Source organism: Teleopsis dalmanni, chromosome 2 (assembly GCF_002237135.1).
Source record: "Teleopsis dalmanni isolate 2A chromosome 2, ASM223713v2, whole genome shotgun sequence".
Lineage (NCBI taxonomy): Eukaryota > Metazoa > Arthropoda > Insecta > Diptera > Diopsidae > Teleopsis > Teleopsis dalmanni.
The window spans coordinates 79298201-79314431 of NC_051847.1; the positions used below are offsets into that span (position 1 = coordinate 79298201).

Genomic DNA, 16231 nt, shown 5'->3' on the forward strand with positions numbered 1-16231 from the left:
AGGAACTATAAAATTGCAACATGGAAACGGAAGTGCACTGAAAATTCATTCACAATTTGCTCACAGACATTTATTTTAACTATTTCACTTTTTTTTTATTAAAATTCATGTGGGGTATGATGATTTTTATAGTTTCCAACAGAAGTGACAACGCGTTAAAAGTTTTGTATTCTTAATGCATACGAAGTTGTTGGTCTAGTAAAATTTTATTGCTTATATTTTCATCAGTAAAACTGCAGATTTACGCAGTGTACACTGAAAATGTAACTCAATAATTTGAAGTTTATATAGGAAAAATTGTTTGACGTTTTGGTCAAGCCATAAAAAACCCTGAAAGTGGAATTTATTTCCTTGCCGCAAGGAAGCGAATATAAAACTGAAACAATAGAATCAATGCTATAATGTTACCATAAAATTACACGAAAAACTAAACTAAGCCAAAAAGAGATTGAAATATGTACCACCAAGAAAAAGAAGAAAAAAAATAAAAATAAAATACAAGATGATACTGTGAAAAGCTGCAAAATATAGCCACATTTGCTGGCCAACAAAATACAGGCTTAAATACTGGAAACCTAGAGAGATACGCCTTGGAATTTGATATCACACAAATGTTAGTGTTTTGGTGATGCTGCTTCCTTTATAAAAACTGTTGGTGATGATGATAATGATAATGTTGCTGGCATTCCATTCAATTGACGTCTACTTTTTGGTCCATCCATGTAGCTTTGGTGCGTATTTACGTATGTATGTTTTTACAATATTAACAGTTGAAACAGTCAACAAACACACACTTGGCTATATCAAGAAAATTTGTTGTAACTCCATGGCAGCCACTCTTGATTGCATTTTTTTTTGCTCGACTATATTAACACTTTTGGAATTTGATTGTAGTGGAATTTTTAGTGTAAGCACGTGGCAGCAGTTATTCCCATAAATCAGCTAAAGTGGGTAGGCCCTCTAATGCTTGGGTAATATTTTCTCCAAGTTGAGTGCACGTTTCGTTGCCGTTAGCTGATTTGTCTTCATTTGTTAAATGTCCACTTTTTAGCAGAATATCAGAATATCTAAGTACTTTTGTTGCAAATTTATTGTTTCTTTTTCGCTTGTTGCTCACTTTGCTAAATTACAAGATTCTTAATTAGTACTTTGTACATCACTCATACGCCATGGTGTATTTCCAAGTATTAGCCTACGCGTTGGTTGCTAAGCGTTGGTTCATAATCTAAAACAAACTCAATAGATAATAAATTCCTGTTTATTTTCTTGTTAAATTGTTTGAAAACGTAATATCTTCCAATTAATTAAATAGCAATAATCTCAATGCCAAATACTCGTAATTCAACAGACTTTGTTAGAAAAACAACATTAAAATTTTTGCGGTGAAATATGAAATGCTTAACACGTGAGTTCTAGAAATATTTATGGCAAAAATATATTATGGCACTAAATTTAAATAACAATTTTATTTCCATTTTCTCAAATGTTTTACTACTCCTAGTTTGAATTCCTTGTTGGAGAAGCAAATTCTGTTGCTTGCACATTCCAAAACGGAAACTTATAGTTTCACCATTAAAATATTCGTTTATGCTTGATTGGTTCATAAGGTATGTTAAATGTTTGCCTGCTCGTTTAGAAAATCTACACTTCCAAATTTGCACATGTGCATCTGCACACAGTCCCATTCACACTCTCTTCTCTATAGAAAACTGGATGAATATTTTCCATCTAACTGAAATAATTTATTTACCATTCGGATTAAGTTGGAAGCTATAAAATTAAAAGTATTCGATTGCATCATAAATTGTAAGACAGAAAATTCCATTATGGACCGAAAGTGGCAAATAAAGAAAATCACATAGACTGATTTCGGATTTTGGTTATAAGTTATTTCGAAAGAGATATAACAATACATTTTTATGAACTTCAGTAAATTAGCATCTGATATTTTTAAGTTTAGATAGTTTGAATTCTAAATAAAAATAACAATTACCAGATTTACAAGTTACGCCATGTGCGAGTTCGAGTAAATCGAAGTAAAGTAAATTGGAATTTCCTAGGGATTTTTTGCACCGCACTTATGCAGATATTTATTTATTTATTTATTGCACTTATTAATTATTTTTGGTTAAAAGTTTTTAAGTTAATTTATTTATTTATTAAACATCTTATAAAATTTTCACGAAGGTAACACCTAATAAAGCTAATTTTTATCAAATTTATCCTACTCGAATTTTGGTAAATATCAACATTTGCTGCCATACTAACATAATTCACTATTTTCCTCAATTTACCGTCAATATACTCGAACTCGCACACGGTCTTAATCGAAGATTTTGAATAAAGTTTGTATGAAACCAGAGTTATGGAGTATTGATTAGTTTTGGAATTGGATGACCTGCAAAAACTAATTACTTATTGTAATTAGTTAGTATTAATTAATTGTAATTAACTAATTACTAATTAGTAATTAGTAATTAATTTATTGTAATTAAAAAACCGTAATTACAAATTACTAGAGATTGGAAATTATAATTTAGAACCCAGATTACAATTGGAATTGGAAAAAACAATTGCTAATTTTAGGTAATTTTATTTAAATTTAGAAAAAGCAATAGCATAACTTTATAGTGGAAACTGTCTGTTGTATTGCACAGCTCTAGGTAGAACCTATAATCTTGCTTGTTAAGGATACTTGTTTTAAGCTTGGGAACCGATCTTAGAGTAAACAATTTTATGTTAATATTGACAATCATAGTATGGTGTAAGCTGTAAAAAAGTTGGTGTGGAGAAAAAGTTGTGGGTATTATGATCTTTTGAACTGAGTAGATAAAGCAAATAACGAGATTGGCGTCTCTTCGCCGTTTACTAACTGAAAGCTTCTACGATCAATTATGTCAAATATGAAATTAAGCTTGTGTAAATTATATATCATCTTTCCTTAATTCTGATAACTATGTTGACTATTAAAGTTGCCAGCGCTGAAAATAGGGAAATGTGGGTAAGAAAGCTTTAAGAGCAATAAGCTAGCCCTTTAACTTGAGAGATTTATATAGATTAATGAATTCATATAGTAGATTTGTATTAAAAAAAATTGTTTATTTATTTAATTTTGCTCTTAAACTTAAGTACTGGTACTTCTCCTATGAAGGTAATCTTGTTGTTTCTTAAAGTAAATGATATATACGCATTGACTATAAACGGACGATGCTCATGTTACTATTTCAATTCCTCAAGGAATTATGTGTACGAACTCTTTAATAAGAATTATGTGTATGCAAATGAGTTATCTAACATACAGTTGAAGACTTTGTCATAAGTATAGTTTACTAAAGCTGGCTATATTTGTTCTACGTGTAAATTCACAATAGAATATTCCGTGTTGTTTCAAGTTTTTTGCTCCCTATATGTACTCTATGCAGTATGAAATACTATATAATATAGTAAATTATTGTTCAAAATATACGTTCGAACTACTACAGCTTGCGCTCCCACTATATATAAGGAAAGTTGATAACTCCAGCAATAGAATTTACATGTTTTTTTGGCTTGTATAAACTTAGATTTTTAAGTACTAAGCATTTTTATCTCAGCTTTCATTACTAACTACTGGAAGTTTCACTAGTGGCTACCAGAATATTGGTGATTCATTCTTAAGAGGTAGTTTTAGTTGAATATAGAATAGAATATACTTCCAATTCATCATATTTCATTAAAAGTTAGTCAAGATGCACCGTAAGGTAGCACTTATCCTACTGTATTTTACTATTTGAGAAACCCTGTTAAATTAATCTTTTAGGTACAATATATTTTTTTTATGAATATCATTTTAAATTTGGTCACCAGAAAAGTGTCATGAGGTGGCACATATGAAAGGTAAGGTACATGCTACTATACCATAAATTTGAGTTACTGTATCATTTCTAACGGATAGACAGTCACCACACATAATTCAGTAAGCAACAAATATTTGAAACAAATTTTACTGTCATATGTTTAATGCTCAAAATATTTAATTCTAATTATATTTATGCATAATGCTTCACTTTTTCTAAACTGAAGAATATATATACAATGTCATTAGGCAGATGAAGCTTGAATGCCTATGACAAGTGGAGGTAAATAAGTAAATTATTCTTCTTAACTTTTACAAAATTTTAAAATTTAAGAATTTGACTATTTTGGTTTTTTTTTACTAGCACAACCAACACAACGCTGTAGTATGACTAACAGAAGTTTTAATTTTAATGCTAAATAGAAAAAATTATTATTTTTCTTCTTAAATATATTAAGATTTCAAATTAAAATGTTGAATATTGAACAATATTTTAGGCTCTGAATATCCAACGACTATCACAGGAAAACTGTGCAATTTATTTTAATAGATATACTTGTAAAAAATTTGTCTTCAAAAAGAACTCAGAACTTGGAACGTCACAACTAATTCGAACAAAACGTATCTAGTTATTTTGAAAGGTGTGGCTAATGTATCTTGCCTTCTAAAAGTAACTTAAAGTTCAACAACATGAGTAATAGTTGTTTTTCAGTATAAGTCTTAATGTTCACACTTTCATTAATCTTATCTAACTATCTAACCTATCTAACCACCCTATCAAGATGCTGAATTTTAGTTAAATAAATTTTCTTTATTATTGAAACTGATATAAAAACCATGCTTTTATTAAATATTATTTTCAATAATTTATATTATTTATCTTTTAATAACCTTATTTTATGATTTTTTTTTATACAATCAATATTTTGCATTGTGATTTTTCCAATAACGACATTGATTTTCCTCGTCTATTTTATTTAAAATCACTCATACGACATGTTGTGCCCAAATTGTCATGTGTAACACAAATGCACTTCAAAGCATTTATTGAATTTGGCAAATATAACGTATCAACCACTTAAATAGACTCTCAAAGAAGTTGGCAGAGTATCAAACAAACTATATAAAAATTCTCGTATGTTTTATTAATGCCATACTTTAAGTAATAAGTAAGCGCCGGCATTAAGGTCAAAATCTAGAAGAAATTTGCCGTGAACGCTTCAGAGCGTATCTAAGCATCCATTTCCAAGCTACTGCATATATTTTGGTATCTATTTGTTTTCTACTTTGATTCTTAAGCAGTGGAAACCCAAGTGGTTTCTATACAGAATTAAACCAGAGAAGAGTGGAAATGGAAACAAAGTATCTTAAAAGTTATGCATTAGTAATGAAGAAGCTGTGAGCAGAAGTGGAATTCAGTTTCAGATTGCGAAAGTAGAAAACCATAGCCGTGTGAGGGTATATCAGAGTAGCAGAGAGTAGTAAATGCCAGTAGTGTTTGAGTTTTCATTTTTATTTTTAATTTTTTTTTTTTCTTTTGTTTTGTTCAAGTAAGCTTTTTGCTTTTAAAGTGGTGTAGTGAAATAGCAAGCGAAATAGTAAGATAGTGAAATAGTTTCTGATAAGCGAAATTATTCAGTTTTGAAGAATTCCGTACTCCGGAGAATACATTTATTTTCACATTTGCGCTTAAAGCAGAAATTACGAAACTTAAAGTTTTTTTTTCTTAACTTAATTCACAAAAAGGCAAAACATTTACGTTTAGCAACTTTACTGCCGAGTTTGATACTTAGTATATATTGTATTTATGGTATCGTTTTCTTAGGCACAAATTCACGCGAAACCTTGATTCGCCTTAAATCCTTTCCACACTTGAAGTGCAAATATTTTGTTTCAACGGAAATCAGGGCTGACGTCTGAGCTTACCTGAATTACATAGTTCGGTTTTGTTTATAGGGAAAGTACGTACTCTAGCGTATGCTAAGCTTCTGAGGAAATGCTTACGCTTAGTTACGCTTTCACTGCTTATTTAATTGCTTTGAAAGCAATCCTCACACAGACTTTAGTGGTTAAAACGAAATCAACAGAAATTAAGGAAGTAATTTTGGCTTAAAATAGCTTACGTGTGTGAAATCTATCTCAAGTATTTATTAATATATTTTTATATATTCTTTTTCCTCTACTCGTATAACTCGTACTAATGGAAAGTAATATTCAGAGTATTGGTAGCCAACATTTGTTGTGGTTGCTTTACAATAATTCACTTGCGTGAAATTAGTTTGAAATTGGAAAAGTTTTACTTTAGATAGTTAACGCTACTTATATATATTTATTAACAATTTAGTCAATATAGATCCAACATATAAAGCTTAAACACAGATCATTAGTTTCCTTTTTTTTAAATAATTACTTTAAATCGATTGTTATAATTCAATTCGTTAGGTGAGTTTTAGTATTTATTTGGGTGGAAGCAAATTCAGTACATATATATGATATATATATATTTTTTTTTTTTTGTTAATATAATACTAAAACTAGTTGACAATCAAACTAACATATACCAATAAGCTCGTTGGGTAGAGTTCGTTTTAATCTTCGATCTAATTGCATGGGATAAGAGAGACACATAGCCTCTGCAGGCTTGAGAATTTGCGAACTTAGTAATGACGTCCGTTACATATTCAAAGTCGAGCTCCCGGTGAAGATTCGAGTTACGTACATACCAAGGCGCTTTAGCAATACACCTCAATACCTTATTTTGGAAACGTTGTATACCCATACGGTTAGTTTTATTTGTGTAGCCCCAAACCTGTATGCCATAACTACAAACGGGTCTAAGGACCTGTTTATATAGTAAAAGTTTGTTTTCTAGTGAGAGTTGAGATTTCTTTCCCATAACCCAATATAGTTTCTTCCATTTAATATCAAGCTGTTCTCTTTTTTATTTTGACATGTTCTTTCCAACGCAATTTTGCATCTAGCATCATGCCAAGGTATTTAGCAGTATTTTTGCATATGATATATATATGATAGTGTCATATATGTGGGTTTGGCAATACCTTCAACGAAGAAGCAGTAGAAGGAAGACTTCAACGAAGCAAGTCGAACAAATTTTACTCTTATATGTTAATTAAATCATATTTTATATTAATTAAATAATATTTAATAAAACTCACATATATATTGAAAATTTTGTGAATTTTGCTTAAAGTTTAAGTCATATCGATAGATATCTATGAATGTAAATGATAGCATCCTATCAATTTTAAGCTGTCAAAGTGTGCCACATACGATTTTAATTTACACACCAATAACTCTGATTGTAAGTAACAAATCCTTGTGGACCAAAAGAAACAAATTATTATGTCAATTCAAATTTTTACTATTTTATGACCAAATAATTTTCAAAATAGTGTTCCTGCTTTTTTAATAATGGTTTTTATATATATTTTTTTCTAACTATTAGTCACTTTTTGTTAAAATTAAAAAACAACGATTGTTAAATATTTTTTATCATATTCTATATTTCGATTAAGAGTCATCATCAGGATCAAGATCGGGAATATAGACAATAGAATCAAGAGCATGACGTGTAGATATAGATTTTGTTAATATTAGTTTAATATTAGTGTTTTTTAACGTGCACTGCATGTATCTTTATGGGCCAATTATACTGTTTAGGAAGAAATTCAAAAATACTGAAAGTTTTACATATTAATTTTATAAAAATCTGTTTCAGGCATTTCTTATTAGAGCAATGGTCAGTAAGTGCAATTGTTTGTTTAAAAGTAATTGGACAAGTCTTAAATCTTGCTGAGCTAGTCATAAACATCATTAATACCAAAAAATAGAAGATTAATTCATTGGCCAAGTCGGTTAAGAAGTTCTGAATATTACTTTATGCACTGTGACCATTATTAAGCAAGTTTTGTCATACCAATTTCAAAAACATTAAAAATGCTTAAAAGGGGATAAAAAAGATTCTGTTCGTCGTTTAGCCACGATATATTAAAAACTGGGTCTACTACCATGACACAAGGTATGAAAGAGAAATGCGATCTCATTTTTTGGCTTTAAAAGAGTTCGTGACCAAAAATCGATTAAGAGAATACTAGTATTAGTTATTTGGAATACAAAGCTACTTATATGACATCTAGTCTATTTGCTAGATATAAAGAAGAGATTAATTAGTCGCTAGTTATAGCTTATTATATAGCATCTTCTAGTCAATTTGCTAGATATAAAGAAGAGATTAATTAGTCGGAAAATAATTGAAAAGAGTTTACTGAAGGTAAAATTAAACTGAAAAACGAAATCAAATTACAAATAAGAATCAACCCCCAATCCATAAACTATTATACAAAACCTAAATACGAGTTTACGATTTTTTGTTACTGAGACTAAAAACTGGGTCTACTACCATGACTCAAGAGATCAAAGAGAAATGCGATTTCATTTTTTTGGCTTTAAAAGAGTTTGTGACCAAAAATCGGTGAAGAGCATACTAGTATTAGTTATTTAGAATACAAAGCTAATTGTATGCCATCTACTAGTTTATTTGCCAGATATAGGAATTAGATTGATTAATCGGGAAATCATTGAAATAAGTACATTGAAGTTGAATGAGCATATACCAAAAAGTGAAAATATTTTGCGACTAGAAACTGTGCTCCGGATGTATTCAATAAACTACTCCACATAACCTAACTACTAGTTTTTGTTTTTCATATACGAATCCAGTACTTCTCAAACTTTTTGCACTCAAGGAAGAGTGTGAATCCCATGACAAGTTATGATGAGAACGTTTTCTTGGTAAAAGTAAAATTAAACAAATAACTTAAATGCGTCACTGATGAAAGTAATCAATTATATACATTGATATATATACATTGATATATATACACATACATATATATATAAATACATGAATAAAGTTTATCAATAACAATTCTTTTGAAATTTGTTGAGTTACTTTAGCAACAATTCATTTATAATCTGCATGAAATTGTCTCCATAGCTGCGATTGGTAGTGACTGACCCACATTTTAATAACCATTGACAATGTCCTTAATATTGACATTGTTGTGAATAACTTTGTTCTGAAGTTTGTAATCTCATTTTTCAGCTATTAAAAATATTGAACATTTTTAAGCAAATTTCCAATGGTCGAAAGTTTTAAGCCACTGCGCGTGCACTGCGTTAGCTGCGGTCCATTTACATTGGCGGCACAAAATGGTGATAAAATTTCATTAAGTAAGTGAAATGCTGAAATTCCCTTAACTGAAAGTTGTAAAATTGTTAATTTGCTTTTCTAAAGTTTTGGAACTAAGGAGGGGAAGAAACGCTGAAAATGCATTAGAGCAAAATAAGCTAGAGAGTTTTATTCGAAGCGAAGTACAGAGAATAAGATTTGCAACAAGCGAAAATATTTTCAAATAATATTGGTCAAAACTTTAGAATTCTATTATTCTGCTTAACTGGTAATTATGACCCAACATTTTAAATTAAATGTCTAATAGCAGTGCGACTTACCCCATCCGGATTGAATTTGGGTGTAGAATTTGGTGCACAAATCTCTTGCAGCACATCTTGTAATTTTCTAGTTGAATCTGAAAAGAATATAAAATTTAAAATTTTTAATTTTAAAATATTTTTTGTTTGAATCAAAATAACACAAATTTTCTTAAGCTAAACATTATTTTTTTGCAATCAAATACATTTGCAACAAAAATTCCAAAAAGAACTTAATCTCCTGCTAGGAAACTCTTTCCACGTCGACAATGTCGAAAACATTTAAAATTTACCTCTTGGCGCCAAGTAGCTTTTCACGCTTTAGAACTGACAACTAAATTGTAGAGCAGAGAATTACATGTCAAGCGAACAAGGGAATACTCCCTCCAGCAACCAGCCAACCGAGTAACTAACCAGCACAGTGGGCACTTAAATGCACTCAATTCAGTTGCGTGAATTCCACGGCAGACACGGCGGTGACCCTAGCACATACCTATGCGCTGTAATTAACTAATGGAATTTTTTTTATATAGAAAGGATGTTGTAAATATTACGGGAAAAGTGTGCGATGAGTAAAATTGAGATTGGCAATCACTTCCATTTATAGTTTTAAATTTATTTAACAGAAAAGTGTTGATAAAGACCCAAAATTTGGTTTGAGGTGAAGGTAAATTGCGTTTAACGTTATTTTAGTTTTTAAGTGAATTTTAACAGTTATAGACAGAAACATGTAAATATTTTTAAATTAAATGAATTCCCTATAGGCAAAAACAAACAAGTTATTTTTATTACAATATCTCAAGACTACTTCTGTTTTTAATACAGGTTCTTACGAAAATGCTGCTTTGATAGTTTAGACCTATTAAATTACCTAAATTCGGCGGGATGGATTTAGTCTCTACTCTTCTATACTAGGGTTCTTGCGAGGAATATGGTAGCAAAACGGCGAAAAATAGCTAATTGAGGTATGTAATGGCCTGCCACTGCAATCAACCAATTTCTTTGTTTAAAAAATATTTAAGTCATTTTATAAGTAGTTTTATAATGTTTTTATATGAAAGCATTTGATTTAGTTATTTTCATCCTTTATTCTTATATGGATAAGTGTAGGTTACCGTGCTTAGAGGTGAAACAATAGGTCTCCGGCTATATTATATTTTCTTATGACAACAATAATTATATTATATATACTAAAGTCAACATTATTTACAGAAATAATTAAGTCAAACATTGACAATAACTTCATTGTATTGTAGGTTTGTTTATGATTATTTTTATGTTACATTGATATGTACTCTTAATATTAATTACTTTTTCTCCCAATTTGTAAAAATACAAAGTAAACTAACTATATACTTGCTTTCCCTAACTATGCAGTTAATACTTAATTTATGCTAAGATTATATAATGAAATAAACAACATCCAAATTACCAGCTAACAGTACTAAATATGAGGACAAAAAAAAGATACTTAAGTGCCAGCGAACAGTATTTAAAGAATTTGAAAAATTGGAAAAAATATAATAAAAAAAAAATATGAAGAAAATAAACAATAAAGAAAAGGATATAAAGGACTTTGTTCGTCACGTCGTTGCTTATAAATGAAAACTGGGTCCATTACCATGACTCAAGAAATTAAGGAATAATGCAATGTCTTTGAAGGAGTATGTGATCAAAAATTGTCGTTGGAGGTATTAGCGTTAATTTAAAAAAAGAATTATTTGGCAAAAGTTTTCTGCAATAAACATCTATATTAAAAGTTTCAGTATTATAAATATTATTACGAAAACATTTTGTTAATATATCGGCTGAAGATAGGTATGCTGCGTAGTTATCTTTCTTTTTGGTACATTAACTTATTCATATTAATTACAAAGTACACACTTTCGCTTCTATCCAGTATATACTGGGTGCTTAACTTAAATCGAAGAAATATAACATTACTAAAAATGAGGAAAAAAGACGAAACAGCCAAAGTGCCATCCATCAGTTTTAAAAAAAGAAAAATATTAGAAAAGGAAGGAAGACGGTAGGTACCTTGACTAATAAAATGAAAGAATAATGTCGCAAAAAATGCGACATTCAATAGGAAATATCAAAAATTATTTTGCATGTAAATAATATTAAGTTTTGAATGATAATGCTTGTGTAACATTGATTGGCTATATGGCTGTAAATTAACATTGGTGCTTTTATGGGTTCATTGTTATGACGTCAACTATAGTAATTTTTTTTCCTAATATCACAAACTTTTTGGTTTTCCTGACTTATTTTCATAACGAAGTAGGGTAGTTACCGAGTAGGGTAATTGTTTTAGGTGCTTCCAAAACTTCTGCTCCTATTGTTAGGAGAACGTAAGAACAACAATAGCAAATGTCAAAATTTAATATTTTATCAAGCATTAGAAATATTTAAACATCATTTTTTGTAAACAAACTTCTTAAGATGTATTTTCTTTACTTTAAACACTATCGGTTTTCCGGAAATAAATAAAATTCCTGTTTTTTGAGTATCTCAAAAATTAATCATAAAAATTATTTTTTAAGTGGGTAGATTGGAAGCCTCTCTGTCTACATTTTCTGCAAATTAGAAACACATCTCTCATGGACTGATAAATTTTTAAAGAATTTTTTAGTAAAATATCCATTTAAATTGTTTATTATCTGAATTCAACGAAGCTCTTATTATAGTGGATCAACTAAATGATCCCAGACACTATTGAGTAAAAGTGGTTAAGATACAAAATCGTGTTTGACAAAGCAAGGAAAGAAACTGGTATTAAATTATAAAAGTCTTAAACTAATTAATTTAATACATTGATTCACTTTTTTAAACACGTATCCATAAGTTTGAAAATTCTCAGAAAATTATCAGGGAAAATAAATTAGTCCACGCAAAATAGTGGGTTAGAGTATTTATTTTGATTATGAATCCCTTTGCATTAAATTATTAGAATTTTCAATTTGACTCCGATTTTAACTATTTTATTTCTATGTTAATTAGTATATTTAAACATATCTGAATTATTATAATAATTACATCCTTTGCTGAACAAACATTAAAATATCCTTTCCATCTCTAAAAAGTTTTTTTGTAAAATAGTTAATTTGTCTCTCAGTAAAGCGATTACAAAATGAAGTAACCACATCCTGCCTTGTATATTTTAGCGACAAAAATGTATCCTGAAGCTTATCAAAGCAAAAATATTTTGCAATGTGGTGTTAAGCTGACAACTCAAATATTTTGGCACCTTTGAAATAGCGCAGATACAAATTTTTAAGCAATATGACAACATTATTTTCCTTATCATAAGCGGTAATGTTGCAATAATTCCATTTCCAATACCATTGACATTCCATTAGAAATATTTGTAGAGCTTAGAAATTGAAATCAGCGATGCAAAGGTTTAATTGACAGGTAAATACATCTGCTGACAGTAGACAAATAAATCCTTAACAGAAAAATTTCCTTGCCATACATTGCTTACTATATTCACTTTCAATCACAAATTTTATTTAAAAGTTAAGCTTCTCCCTCGAGAAATTTTTTTGTTCAAAAGTATTATATTTGTTGTCTGTGGACATAAGGAAGCTTCTTATGTTATTTTAAATATTTCCATAAAACCCTACAATATTATAGAAAGGGATAATAAAAGAACTTTCTTGATTTGAATAACCGAGATTAATATATCAAAAAGTACTTCTGTATTAAGAGTAAAGTTTCAGTAAATCATCTATATTTTTTTTTTTAATTAATAATAATAATAATAAAAGAACTTTCTTGATTTGAATGACCGAGATTAATTTAATATCAAAAAGTACTTCTGTATTAAGAATAAAGTGTCAGTAAATCATCTATTTTTTTTTTTTTTTAAATGTACATGTGTTGATTAACGAGAATAATTTCGACCTTTTTAACAAATCATTTATACAAAATTACACCGAATCATAATGCTGATCTAGACATATCACATACATGTTACTAAGTTCTTACATTTTATATTAAATAATTATAAGATGTTATTAGTTTTAATATAATTTTATACTACAAATAATGTGAACAATATGAGAATTATAAATTGTATTTTTATGGTGTATATATTTTTAGTTATGTATTTCCTAATTTTTAAATTCAAGAATTTTAGTGAAAAAGAACAATACGTGTAGGTGATCATATTAAATATATATATAAATATATATAAAAATATAAATATATATATAAATACATATACCTAAAATATAAAATCAAGTGTTTTTTGCATACAAAGAATTATAAGAATATAATAATATTTTTGCATACAAAAATATATTTATTTAATATATTTATATATTTAAATTCCTCTGAAGTATGTATAAATCAAATACAGGGTGAAACAAATAAAGTCTTGAATTTAATAAAATCCGTGCTTAGGTGTTGTGCTCCATAAATCATTTTTGTGCGGGCGCTACATTTAGAAATAATTCAATACATAAATGATAATATCCACACTATAAAAATACTATTTATAATTCTCATGTTGTTTGAATTTACTATATAAAAATATTTGAAGCAGCAAATGTTTGTTTAAATTTAATGCAGAAAAGCCTAATTTCATAACATAAATCGGTAATCTTGATAACCCACCTTATACTACTTTAAATGATGTAATCATCTCTATCTTCGTATATATTCATCTGTATCAACACTTTTCTAATATTGCTGATTTATGAGGCACAATTAAATTTTAATTTTTCATTAAGTAATTTTTCATAAACACATAACAATTGAAGTTTATAACAAAATTTATAAACTTTTGAAACAATATTTTCTAACATTTATCAAATAAATATTAACTGGTATATTCACTGCGAGACTAACTAAAATTTTTCGAAATAAATATTTTATCATTAAGTTCATTTTAGTAATTAAATTAAATTAAATTATATTTTATATTACTGGAAGCCATGAACACAAATTCATATATGCTGTATATAAACCTAAAATGTACACTTTTTTCTAAGTTGTTAAATAAATTTATTTATTTTTGAATAAAAAAAAAATAAGTGAAAATGTTAATACCTTTGCCGAATATTGGATAACCTAAACACAGAATTTTAAAATTACACTGAGATCTCAATTATAAAATGAAGTTAATAAATAATTATTGTAAAAATATTATTGAATAATAATCAATTATAATACATGGTATCATGGTACATTAGGACGAATGACTTCCTCAGGGACCTCAAGATGGATCCGATCAAAAAATACATAAAGGATAGTGACCTGAAATTATTTACAAATTATGCAGACAAATTATGTCTTGACTGGGGAAAATACTTCATGGTTTTTTGTTGATGTTTACATTTTGAATATAATGTATATACTTTCCGGGTTACCGTACTACCTATATTTTGAATATATATATATATTCCGATTTCATATGAGACCTAAACGATGATAAACTTTTGCTGAAAGTTTTGAATTAAAAATTTTCATTCCTATATATAGGCCTTGATAACGGAAAATATGGGTTCATTAACCCACTTACTGCAGTTAACGAGAAAATGTTGTAGATAACAACTTTTTTTCAAATGCGAGAAGAAAAGAGTGATAAAAACTTCTTTTTTTTTTTGGTCTTAATCAGAATTTAAATTTTACTGAAATAGATTTATATCGATATCCCTATAAAAGGTTGCAACTTGTATGTGATATACTCACAAATCTAATTTGACTTTATCAAAAAGGTAGTCATATCCTGTTGGTTGTTATATCAAGTGTCGTTATAAGTTATTTGAACTGTATTTCTTCTGAAATCTGAACTGATTTTCTTCACAAATACTCTGTAATGAGTATTTGGATTTTGAATTATAAGGGAATATATTAAAAATATAATATCGAATATAAAAAAGTTTCTGACATAAATAGTTCCTAAATCACCGGTTATATTCGAGCTACATCTAAATTGCAGCCGACTAACCCGATTTCTATTAAACACATTGTGTTTTTTGTATAAATTTTAAGTTCCATATTTGAAGTATATATATATTACAACATCAAAATAGTTTTTTTAATATTGTAATAACATGTGTCTAAGTCAGTTGTTTGTATGACAGCTATATCTAAAACTGAACCGATTTAAATAAAATTTAGTGGACTTTCACATATAAATATAAGCACATTCTGCATCAAATTTTATTATAATAATTTTTTTAGAAACGCTAAAAATTCAGATCGGTTTGTACAGTTTAAATAGTAGTCCTAGTATGTAATGAATCAATTTTGTTGAAACCAGCGTACCTTAGAAAATTAAACAATTTTTCTATAAAGTTCCGGTATCTGATTTGGTAGTTTATTAAATGTTAATAAGCAAATATATTTAAATCTGAACTCTTATGAATATATATACCATATCTATTTTAAAAACACAGGAAACTTAAATCCGATTATTTAGTTTATATGGCAGCTATCGGATACAGTGGTTCGTTTTCAACTTATCCGACAAATAATGATAACTTATCCGACAAATAGAGTTCCATGCGAATAGCTTAAAAACTGAGGGACTGATTTAAATTGAATTACAGATGCATAGAACTAAATGAATTCTACTTGCTAAGCTGATCAAAAGAGGGATATATTTTATTAAACTATATTAAAATTTAGTTTAATAAAATCGTTTCATATTCACTTCTCTAAAATTTGTTTATAACTCTATGGGGTCTGCGCTGTTTCTTTCAATGCGTTACAAACATCTTGATAAAGTTAATACATCGTTTTTATACTTTGTGTGTAAAGAATATAATATGTGAGTTTCATTTTATTATTATACAAAACAAAATTCAATTTAATTAAAATAATTGTAGTATTTTATTAAGCAAATTTATTTTTGATAATGAAATTTTATGT

The 16231-nt window shown here is 28.3% G+C and overlaps 1 protein-coding gene across 1 annotated transcript in view; it reads right to left on the reverse strand.

Annotated features, from left to right (window-relative positions):
• LOC119674907 (diacylglycerol kinase 1-like) overlaps nucleotides 1-16231 on the reverse strand; it is a 35741-nt gene that overhangs the window by 14296 nt on the left and 5214 nt on the right. Inside the window, exon 2 of the mRNA XM_038086064.1 lies at nucleotides 9368-9444. Coding sequence (XP_037941992.1) covers nucleotides 9368-9444 — 77 coding nt within the window. The remainder of the gene's footprint in view (nucleotides 1-9367; nucleotides 9445-16231) is intronic.